This window comes from Leucoraja erinacea, chromosome 16, assembly GCF_028641065.1.
Source record: "Leucoraja erinacea ecotype New England chromosome 16, Leri_hhj_1, whole genome shotgun sequence".
Lineage (NCBI taxonomy): Eukaryota > Metazoa > Chordata > Chondrichthyes > Rajiformes > Rajidae > Leucoraja > Leucoraja erinaceus.
In genome coordinates, this window is record NC_073392.1 from 24,352,769 (window position 1) to 24,364,801 (window position 12,033).

At 57.4% G+C, this 12,033-nt stretch overlaps 1 protein-coding gene across 1 annotated transcript in view; it reads right to left on the reverse strand.

Moving 5' to 3' along the window:
• Nucleotides 1–725: 725 nt before the first annotated feature.
• The window catches only part of LOC129704644 (sodium- and chloride-dependent creatine transporter 1-like), a 35,182-nt gene continuing 23,874 nt past the window's right edge, over nt 726–12,033 (reverse strand). The window contains 9 exon segments of the mRNA XM_055647906.1: nt 726–2,150; nt 2,814–2,984; nt 3,447–3,547; nt 4,893–4,995; nt 5,265–5,402; nt 6,029–6,141; nt 7,395–7,519; nt 11,252–11,355; nt 11,695–11,832. Coding sequence (XP_055503881.1) covers nt 2,022–2,150; nt 2,814–2,984; nt 3,447–3,547; nt 4,893–4,995; nt 5,265–5,402; nt 6,029–6,141; nt 7,395–7,519; nt 11,252–11,355; nt 11,695–11,832 — 1,122 coding nt within the window. The 3' untranslated portion in view covers nt 726–2,021.

Sequence of the window (12,033 nt, forward strand, 5' to 3'; positions counted from 1 at the left end):
ATCCATATCCCTGCACATCCACGTCCTTCCAACGCCAACATCTTATCTGAGCCCAATGGTGGGCGCAGATTTAAAATGAGAAGGAGAGAGTTAAAGGAAAGCAGAGGGTGGGGTTTTAACACAGGACTGTCCCGGTAAGACAATAAAGAAACAAATACACGTCATGTTCAAAACTTTATTGCATCGTGTAAGCTAGAGCGAGTTTGTTCTGTTCCATTAATGACCGCGGACAGTGAAATGGGAGCGAACGCCCTCCGGCCCCGCGGTCCGTCACTGCCTCACGCCGCTTCCCTCCCCACCCCGACCCCGCCAGTCACCGCGGGACGGTCCTCCCTTCCCTTCACTTCTCCACTCCCCCTCCCCAGGATCTTTGGCACGTTGAACGATTCCAAGCACCGTGTCCGCGCCTTACGCAGACGCACCGCCAAACACTGTAGGTTCTCCGACCGGGGGGGGGGGGGGGGGGGGGGGGGGGGGGGCGAGGACTGGAAGGAGGGAGGCGAGTGCAGTGAGTAAAGAGAAGAAGAACGGAGGTGAAGGAGAGGGAGATGAGGAGCGGAAGGGGGGGTGGAGTGGGTAAAAGGGGAGGGGGGGGGGGGGAGAGGGGAGGGGTAAAGGTGAGGGGAGGGACGGAACGGGAGGGGGAAGGTGAGGGTGGGGTAGGAGAGGTAAGGGGGGGCAGAGGGGAACTCCCCCAGGGTCGGTCAGCAGTGACGACCCCCCCCCCCCCCCCCCCCCCGGAGGCCAACGGCGGCCGGCTCTACACCGACCCCTGTGCTGGGGGGTGAGGGGTCGCGACCCGACTAGAGGAGGTCGGCGGCCAGACTAACGCAGGACAGGAGGTGCTGTCCGCCCTCGGCGGGACTGGGAAGACCCGGTGGCACATTGCAAGCGAGCGACGATCTCCCAGTCCCGCGAATACTTATTCCCCACGACAATATGGTCATAAAAATCTAGCACTAAGTCCGTCCCTCACGGCTCCTGCACCCTTCATCCACCCCCCCCCCCCCCCCCATCACACAGTGATCTGTAACCCTGTAATACCCTCGACAGTTGACCCATCAGACACCCCCCACCCTCCCTGCACATAACGCCCCCCCCCCCCCCCCCCCCCCCCCCCCTGACCGGGGCCTCGGGGACCAGACGCCGCTTCTTTCCCCACAGACGCTGCCCGACCCGCCGAGTGTTTCCAAAATTGGGTCGTGTTCGCTTTGCTGATTGTGGCCTCAGAGCTGTGGCGGGGGAGGGGGGGTCACAAGGTAATAAATGATAGGAGCAGAATTAGGCCATTCGGCCCATCACGTCTACTCCACTATTCAATCATGGCTGATCTATATCTCCCTCCTAACCCCATTCCCCTGCCTTCTCCCTATAACCTCTGACCCCCGGCCCACGGGGTGGGGAAGTGGGGATGGCCCCAGCTGGCGATGCGGATATAAAACCTCCTGGGTTGAGTGGATGGGAGTCGGTCAGACGGCCAGGGTCCGGGCTGGCCCGGGTCAGACCCAGAGGAACTGCAGGGACGAGCAGCGGCCGAGGGGGCGACAATCTGGGCACCCAGAGATGGTCGGGATAAGCGACCGGTCAGTGGTGATGGTCGCACCGAGTCCTCGCCCCCCCCCCCCCCCCGGGTCTGTCCCATCCCCCCACCAACACATTGCCCCGTTCCCGCCCACTCCCCCTAAACCTGCTGCCCCTGCGGCCGCTCCTCATGGGCCCGTCTGGCCCTGGTGACAACCCGCGGGCATCGAGTCAGTGGCGCTAACGCTGGCAGGAGGGGCTGGTGGTGGCAGCGGCTCCAGCGGGGACGGGGGGACGGTAGCAATGGGCCGGCACTGGGCAGAGCAACCACTGCCGGGGGCACCTGGTCAGCGCTGATTCACAAAGCAAACATGACTACAACCAGTCTGTACAGAACACCGTGAGCGGCGCAGGGCAGTGCGATGGTGGCGGCGGCTGAAGTGGGGAGGGGCGGGTAGGGAGGGGAGGGGAGTGGGTGTCCGGGCTCCCACCTCCCTCGGTCAGATGGTCGTCTCCTTCTGCTTGCCCTGGGCCGCGCCGTCGGCAGCCAGGTACTTGAGGGAGGTCTCCATGGTCAGGTACTGTAGATGGTGGGCGCCCCACACCGGCGTTGTCAGATGCTGCCAGCGCTGTGGGCACAGGGGGGGGGGGGGGCCCTCAGACACCCACATCACTGACCCCCAACCCCCCCCACACCCCGGCACTGACCCCCCCCCCCCCCACTGACCCCAACCCCCACTGGAACCAACCCCCCTGACCGCACCCCCCCACCCACTGACCCCCAACCCCCCTCCACTGACCCCCAACCCCCCCCCCCCATGACCCCAACCCCCACTGACCCTGACCCCCAACCCCCCACTGACCCCCACTGACCCCCAACCCCCCCCACCACTGACCCCCAATCCTTCACTGACCTCCAACTGACCCCCAACCCCCCTGACCCCAACCCCCACTGACCCCCAACCCCCCCCCACCCCCCACCCCCATTGACCCCCACTGACCCCCAACCCCCCACACCACTGACCCCCCACTGATCCCAACCCCCCACTGACCCCCCCCAACCCCCCACTGACCCCAACCCCCAGACCCCCACCCCCCCCCCTGATCCCCCACTGACCGCCCCATTGACCTTTCAGAGACCCCCCCATTGCTCCTCATTGACCCCCAACCCCCACACTGACCCCCGTCACCCCCCGACCGCCCCGAGACTCTCCATTGGCAATGGGTCACTGGCTGTGGGGGGCGATTAGGGGTGGGGACGGGCTGGGCTGAGTCTCCCCCGGTGAACTCACCTCTCGTAGGGAGCCGTGGCAGCACAGCATCTTGACGACGACGGTGGCGGGGATACAGACCATGGAGGACAGGGCCAGGGCCCAGCCGAGTGCCTCAGCCCACCACGGGTACACATAGGTCTTGTTGTAGTTCAGCGGCTTGTAGTTCACTATGTGGAACAGGAAGATGCCCTGTGGGGGTAGGAGCGGAGTCACACACCGCGCCACATGCCGCACACGCTCCCGCTCCCCACTGTGTACGTTCACCGCGCCCCTAACACACCCTGCACTCACACTCCCTCAACAAGCCCACGCCCACGCCCACCAACATGTCCCAATTACACTAGTCCCACCTGCCTTCGTTTGGCCCATGTCCCTCTAAACCTTTCCTATCCATGTACCTGTCCACGCGTCTTTAAAATATTGTCACTGCCTCTACTACCTCCTCTGGCAGCTCGTTCCAGAAATCCACCACCCTCTGTGAAAAAAGTTGCCACTCAAGTCCCCATTAAACCATTCCTCTCCCTCCTTTAACCCATGTCCTCTAGTTCTTGATTCCCCTACCCTGGGTAAAAACACTCTGTGCATCCCCCTGGTGCTGTTACCCCTCTGACCCTCCCTCTGTGCGTGTGTCGGGGGAAGGCAGACACTCACCACACAGACACTGGGAGTGATGAACAGCCAGCACCACTTGATCCAGGGCAGCGGGCGGTAGCCAATCATCCAGGCGATGTCACTGACGAACCGGTCAGCTCCTGCACAGGGAGAGGCCCGTCAGTCGCTCCGATACAACCCGTTACAACACACTACACCCGGCCACACCATGTTATACCGTTCCACCATGTTACCGTTACACTCTGCTGCACCACGTTATTCCCCGTTACACCCCACCATACCATATCATACCCTGTTTTGTCCCACTTAGGAAACCTGAACGGAAACCTCTGGAGACTTTGTGCCCCACCCAACGCAACCACCTGCAACCTCCGGGAATCGCACGGAAACCTTGGGTGGGGCGCAAAGTCTCCAGAGGTTTCCGTTCAGGTTTCCTAAGTGGGACAGGGGCATTATATTTACATCCTGTGAAGTCTCCATAGGAATGCCGTGACCACACAGGCATGCGATCAAAGGCGTTATTGGAAGGTCTGTGACCAGCAGGGTTCCGCAGGGATCTATGCTGGGAACATCGCTGGCTGCGATACATATATTTATATATAAATCACAGGATATAAATATAGGTGGTATGAATACTAAGGTTACAGATGGCTCCAAGTTGTGGACTGTGAGGAAGGCTGTCATAGTGGGAAGTGTTGCACTTTGGGAGGTCAAAATGAAATGGGAAAATATACAATTAATGGCAAGACTCTTAACAGCTTTACAGAGTCCATAACTCCCTGAAAGCAGCAACAAAAGTAGATGGTGGTAAAGAAGGCGTATGGTTTGCTTGCCTTCATTGGTCGGGGGCAATGATAGGATTGATTATAGGAGCCAGGAAGTCACGGTTCAGCAATGGAGGACTTTGGGAAGACCACATTTGGAATATTGTGTGCAGTTCTGCTCTTCCCCCATGTGTGGAGACTTTGGAGAGAGCGCAGAGGCGGTTCACCAGAATGATGGGCACCAGAATGACGTGTGGATTTGAGGTATTAGCCCCAGGGAGAGGTTGGACAGATTTGGATTGTTGTGTCTGGAGTGATGGTGGCTGAGGAGGGACATGATATAAATATATAAAATCATGAGATGCATAGATAGGGTAGACAGTCAGAACCTTTTCCCAGGGTGGAAATGTCAAAAACTAGAGGGCATAGGATAAAGGTGAGAGGGACAAAATGTAAATGAGATGAGGGGCAAGTTGTTTTTTTACACAGAGTGGTGGGGGCCTGGATGGAGCTGCCAGGGTTGGTGGTGGAGGCAGATACGATAGTGGTGTTCAAGAGGCTTTTGGATAGGCACATGGATATGCAGGGGGTGGAGGGATGTGGATCACGTGCAGGTAGAGGAGATAGTTTGGTGCGGCGATGGTTGGTGAGGGTGGGCTAAAGGGTGTGATGCTGGGCTATTTCCCATTCCAGGTAGCGCGGGGCTGGGCTGCAGACTCACCGTAAACCCAGGCGACGACGACACACTCCCAGAAGGCCTGCCACAGCAGCGTGATGCCGCTGGCAGAGTAGTAGTCAAACAGCTGGAAGATGTACATGCCTCCCTGCCACACAGACAACACACGTCAGCAGGCCTGCCCACAGGCCACTCCCGCCTCCCCCTCCCACTGCCCTATGCCCCTCCCTTTTCCCCTAGCTTCCTCCCTCCTATTCTACCCCCTCCCCCCTCCCTTCTCTCTGTACACCTCCCACATTTTCCCTCTTCCCTCTCTCCTCCTATCCCCTCCCATTCCTCCCTCCCCTCCTCTGCCCCTCTCTTCTGTCCATCACTCCTCCCCCTCCCCTCTATTCCCCCTCCCTCTCCCTCACTCACGTTGGTCACCATGGACAGATCGATGATGAAGCAGACCAGACAGCAGATGGCCACCACCACCTCCCTCCGCACACCTCCCACCATCGAGTTCGGGATCAGGTCCACGCTCCCCGTGATCAACCCCTCCACGCCCCCAAACTGCCAGATGTGAGACAGATTACTGCATCTACCCTCCCACAGACCACCCTCCCACAGTACCCCCCTCCCACACTGTCCCTCCCCACAATACCCCCTCCCACAGTACCCACTCCCACAGTGCCCCCTCCCCACAGTACCCACTCCCACAGTGCCCCCTCCCACAGACCACCCTCCCCGCAATACCCCCCTCCCACAGTACCCCCTCCCCGCAATACCCCCTCCCACAGTGCCTCCTCCCACAGTTCCCCCTCCCACAGTGCCCCCTCCCACAGTACCCCCTCCCAGAGCCCCCTCCCCCACTGCCCCCTCCCACAGACCACCCTCCCCGCAATACCCCTCCCACAGTGCCCCCTCCCACACTGTCCCTCCCACAGTGCCCCCTCCCACACTGTCCCACCCACAGTACCCCCCCCCAGTGCCCCTCCTACTGTACCCCACTCCCACAGACCACCCCTCCCTCAATACCCCTTCCCACAGACCACCCCTACCACAGGACTGCCTTTTCACAGTGTGAGGGGGGGGGGGATTGGGGGGGGGAGAGAGAGAGTAGTGTTGAGGGTTGGAGTTAAGGAGGGGGGGGAAAAAGGGAAGTGAGGGGTGAGCGGGGGTGGATGGGGGTGACCCACCTGACTATCCAGTCCGAGCACGAGCAGCATGAAGAAGAAGAGTGCGGCCCAGAGGGGGGCGATAGGCATCAGGGTGACGGCCTTGGGGTACGCGATGAAGGCCAAGCCCGGCCCTGCAGCGGCAGAGAAATCACCTCAGTCTGGGGGCCACATCCCCTCATGCCCATTCCCCCCCCCCCCCCTGCCCCACTCCCCCTCCTCCTGCCCCATCCTTCCCACTCCTCCCCCCCATCCTGCCCCACTCCTCCCCCCATCCTGCCCACTCCTCCCCCCCTCCTGAATATTTTATATAAAAGTCACACAGCACAGAAACAGGTCTGTCAGCCAGTTTGCCCATGCGGACCAACATGCCCCATCTACACTAGACCCACCTGCCCGCATTTGGCCGTATCCCTCTAAACCTAACCTATCCATGTACCTGTCCAAATGTCTTCTAAACGAGCTGCCTCAACTACCTCCTCTGGCAGGTCGTTCCAGACACCCAACACCCTCTGTGTGGAAAGGTGCCCCTCAGGTTCCTTCCCCTCCTCACCTTAAACCTGTCCTCCAGTTCTTGATTCCCCTGCCCTGGTGGAAAAAGACCACTTTCCTTCTTCCTCCTCTTTGCTCGTTAGTCAGTCACAAACGGGGGAAACAGGCCATTCGGCCCATCAGGTCCATGCTGACCATTTACATTCTATCCACTTCATTCTCCGCTGGTTCCCATCAACTCCTCCTGATTCTACCTGTCACCCACAGGAGAGTTTCACTGGGGTGTTACTTGGGATGGAGGACTGTGGCTATAAGGAGATTCAATAGACTGGGATTATTCTGATTGGAACTTCAGAGGCTGAGGGGAGAACATAGAGTTTTATAAAACCATGAGGGTCATTCATAGGATAGTTAGTCAGAGTAAGACACAAAATGCTGGAGTAACTCAGTGGGACAGGCAGCAACTCTGGGGAGAAGGAATGGCTGACGTTTCGGGCAAAGACCCTTCTTCAGACTGCCTGCAGTCTGAAGAAGGGTCTCAATCCTAATCGTAACCCATTCCTTCTCTCCAGAGATGCTGCCTGTCCCACTGAGTTACTCCAGCTTTTTATGTCTATCTTTGGTTTAAACCAGCATCTGCAGTTCCTTCCTACATAGTTAGTCAGAGTCTTTTTTCCCCATGGCAAGTTTGTCCAGATCTAGAGATTTAAATTAAAACTAGAACGTTTCGGATCAGGTCCCAGCTTCAGAGTCTGAGGAAAGGTCCAAATCCGATACGTCACTCATCCATGTTCTCCAGAGATTCTGCTTGTGTCCGCTGAGTTACTCCAGCACTCAATGTGTTTCCTTGGTAAAGCAGCACCTGCAGTTGCTTGTGTCTACACTGAGGTCTCACCGGACTCTGCCACCTTTGAGATGTCCACTCCTTGCTCGGACGCCATGAAGCCCAGGACGGAGAACACAACGAACCCCGAGAAGAAGCTGGTGGTGCTGTTAATCAGAGCCAAGAGGTAGGCATCTCTGCAAAGGAAGCAGGCAGGCACAGGCCAGTCAGGGTGGGCTCCCACTGCTCAGCTCACCACACTTGTAATCAGTCTCCAATCTCAACAATACTTAGCCCAGGAGCTCCTCCTGAAACACAACCATCCGCTCTTCCAGAGTGGGCCACAAGTCAAGAGCCAGAGGTGAGGCATTACGGTCTTATGGGAGGCAGACTCCGAGCACAGCGGAGCTTGGCACACAGAGATGCTCGACAGTCAACGACACAGGAAGCGTAGGGTACACACAAGAGCAAGTTAATAGCAGGCAAATCTCCAGACCTATCGACCGGTAATGCTAGAGCAGTGAAGAGAGAGAGAGAGAGAGAGAGAGAGAGAGAGAGAGAGAGAGAGAGAGAGAGAGCGAGAGAGAGAGAGAGAGAGAGAGAGGGTGGTGCAGGGAGCGGCAGAGGGAGGCTTTGACCGACAGAGCTGGACGCAGCGGCTGCTGGGCTGACCGGTGGCAGCAAGGACCGAGGCAGAGGTTCCCCACCCAGACTCACCTTCTGCACCCACCCAAACCTCCTGATGTGACTCTCTACAGCACACAAACCTCACTGGCACATACCTGTAACTACCTGCTGACACAAGTCCGTCTAATGTAACTTCCTACTGGTGCAAAACCATGTTACACGCAACTCCTTACCTGTGCCAGCCCTCGTTGCGCACAATTCCATACCTGTGTAAACCCATGTTACATGTAGCAGCCTCCTGTTGTAATCCCATGTAACTATCTACAGGTGCAGCCCCTGTTGCACGCAAATCCCCAACATGTTACATATAACCCCCTCCATGTGCAAACACATATTACATTTAACTCTCACCAGTTGCAAACCCATGTTACATGTAACTCCCTACTGCTGCAAACCCATGTTATATGAAACTCCCTACTGGTACACTCCCGGTTACATGTAACTCCCTACTGCTACACTCCCGGTTACGTGTAACTCCCTACTGCTACACTCCCGGTTACGTGTAACTCCCTGCGAACACGGTCCGATTGCCTGGTGCCAGGTTATTACAACTCACTTCATTCCAGACTGTGACTGGACCCCAGGTCCACTGGAAGCAGAGGTGGGGGGAGGGGAACAGAAGACAGTTCATATTAGAGATAACCGTGGTCCAAGCCGCTCAATTCTCTGTAAGAACTGGGTCTGTACACTCAGACCCTGGCAATAAATCTTGGCTCCAGTTCTGAAAAAATGTGAGCAGTTAACAGAAAAAGTGTAAATGAACTGTGTGGTCAGTGTGTTGGCGTCAGGTCTGTTGGCCCGAGTGAAACATCATCAATGTAGGACAGAGAATGAGGTCTGATTCCCTGCCCAAAACGGGTGGTCAGAGCTCCGAGCGGGCCCACTCCAGAGAGGGTGGGGTGAGGTGACACGGAATGGGATCCGTGTCCCATCGAGGGGTGATGTCCTTCCGGTAGTGGGGGGTGGAAGAGCAGGGTGATACCCCAGTTTGGGAAGGGTGCAGGGGTCTGGCCAATGGGCAGCACAACTCCTGGGCTGGGGGTGGCACAGAGCAGCACTGGGACATCTTTGGCCCCGCTTTTGTGGTGAGGGTGAAGTTAAGACCTTGGAATGCAGACTCCAGGTGTGGTGGCACAGCGATGTGCCCAGTGGCTCGATTGGACAGTCATCTCAGTGACCCCATTGGACAGTTGGCTCGGTATATGTTTGGACAGTTATTAGTCCAGAGATTCATTCCAGAGGTGCCAGAAGACACATCTGGAGCAGCTGAGAAGGGACGTCAGGCATCTATCTGCACATCGTTGGGGACCGCAAAAAAGGCAAAATTGATCTCAGCGGCAATGTCCACCCATGTCCAGTGGCCGGCCGCCCAGTGTCCCAGTGCCTCTGGCCTGGTCCCAGAGGAAGGCGGAGCAGGAAGTAATACCAGGAGCCGGGTCATGGCTCGGACTGGCTTATGGGGAGCTCAGTAACGAAGGATGGGGTGTGGCATTCCAGTGGCCATCAGCTCCAGGTTTCTAAAGGAAGATAGTAACGATCTGGTTAGACGTTGAGCATGTTGTAGGGTGGAGATATCAGGATGTACGTCCAGTCTCAGTGACCTGGAGAGGCCTCTGAGGAACCAGAACATGCCTTTGGCCAACCACAGGTGGAGAAACAAACCGGTAAGGATTCAGCATTCCCATCATCATCCAATCCCTGAACTGGAGAGCTCCTTGGCGAGAGGATGGCTCTGGGCTCCATCGCTGGGATGAAGAAGAGTCTCGGGAAACACCTCGGTGAAGTAGCGCCAACAACCCTCTTCCATCGACAGAGTCAAGAGCCAAGGAAGGTTGAAGCTGGTGGCTCGTGTGGGGAGAGGAGTACTGCTGGACCTCCGGGGACACTGATGGGAGGGGAGGAATGGGGTTAGGAACGCAGCTGGGAAGATATGTGGGAGGGAGTGATGTGGAGTGGTGGTGAGGATGGGGAGGGGTGGAGAACGGTTGAAAGAATGGTATAGTGGCTGAGGGTGAGGAGATGATTAGGGAAGTGGATGAGAGGAGGACAGGTCACAGCTGGGGGAGGTGGTAGTGGTGGTCTATATAGGTTTAGTTTTAGAGACACAGCATGGAAGTAGGCCCTTTGGTCACCCGTCCACACTAGTTCTATGGCATCCCACTTACCCTACACAATCGGGACAATTTTTCAAAGGCCAATTATCCTACACACCCGCATGTCTTTGGGAAGTGGGAGGAAACCGGAGCACCCGGAGAAAATCCATGCAGTCGCAGGGTGAACGTGCAAACTCCACACAGATAACACCCGAGGAGAGGACCGAACCAGGGTGTTTAGTGCTGTGAGGCAGTTGCGTCACTGAGCCTGCATGGAAACAGGCCGTTCGGCCCACCAAGTCCATGTTGCCCATCGATCACCGTGTTGAGTGGGGTGACAGTTACTGGTGGGGGTGTGGGCAGGGTTAGGGTGGGTGCAAGGGGTTTTGGACATTGGGGTGGTTGTGTGGGGGTTTCTGGGGCTGTATGGTGAGGTTAGTGGTGTGGGGGTGGGGTCATGGGGGGAGTGGGCGGGGCCATCAATGGGGAATTCCAGCTGTGATATTCCAGCTGTTACCCATTCCAATAGTTGACATTTCCAGCTGTGCCCACCCAGTGCCAGGAGCTCCAGCTGTGGCCCACACTGCGCCAGTGGTACACTGGCAGCTCCAGTTGTGACTCTGCCTCCCAGTGATGGGCAGTTCCAGATGTACCCAACCCGTGCCAGTGGTAGCCTGGCAGCTCCAGCTGTGGCACACTCTGATCCAGTGGTTGGCAGTTCCAGATGTGACCCACCCTGTGCCCTTGCCTGGCAAGTCCAGATGTTTCCATCTGCCAGCGCTTGGCAACTCTAGATGTGCCCACCCATTGCCAGAGGTTGGCATCTACAGATGTGCCCTCCCAGTGGCAGTCATAGCCTGGCTTGTCCAGTTGTGCTCTGGGTAGGGTCCCAACCCACACCACCCAGTGAATGGCCGGGGACGGTACTCTGGCCAGATGTTCTCCCTGCCCCTCACCCGTGGAGCGGGGAGAGGGGCAGGACAGTGATGACCCAGGGGTGGGGAGGGTGAGAGTGTACACCAGGGTAGGGGCCCCCGGACCCTTCCTCCAACACGACCCCTTCCTCTGTCACAGCCCCAGTCTGGTGGATTGGAGAAAAATATCAGGCAAAGTTTTGAACAAAGTGGCGGCCCTTTGTGGCTAGGTTACCTGTAGCAGTTGTTGTGAAAACGATTGTAGCTGCCTAGTGCTGTAAGTGCTCCTAATCCAATCGCATATGAGAAAAAGATCTGGGTTCCTGCATCAATCCAAACCTTCAAGAGAAACCAAGTAAAATAAAACATTCTATAAAGGCAACAGCGGAATGCTCAGATGTGGCTCCTATCCTTGGGCACAAAGTCCGACAACTACACTAAATGCCCCAGTCACCCGGTTACGTTAAGCCCTGCTCCCCTCGCCCCCCTCGAGCTCCGGACCCTGGAATCCATCATGAGGAAGCTGGACAACAGCTCGAAGAGACAAACACCGTTTTACAGCAAAACCCCAGGGTGAGCAGAGGGTGCGAGAGAGCAACTACACAGAGCGGGAGGGAGGAGGGAGGAGGGAGGAGGAGGGGGGGGGGGGGGGTGGGGGGGGGGCCGCCACAGGCTTACCTGCGCTTCACCCAGTTTGGACCAGTCTGGTTTCAGATAGTAAATGATGCCGTCCAGAGCTCCGGGCAGCGACGACACACCGTGGGCAAGGAGGATGACCAGCACCAAGTAGGGGAACAATGCAGTGAAGTAGACCACCTGGGAACACAGGGGAGACACAGAGAGAGGGAGAGTGAGGAGGGAGCTGGTCACATTCTCATCCACCTACAAAGAAGGGGGGGGAGAGGAGGGAATGAGGGTGGGAGGGAAGGAAGGAAGGGGGGGAGGGAGAGAGGGAGTATTGGAAGGGAGTGAGAGAGGGAAGTGGGGGAGTGGAATGAGGGAATAAAGGAGAGAGTG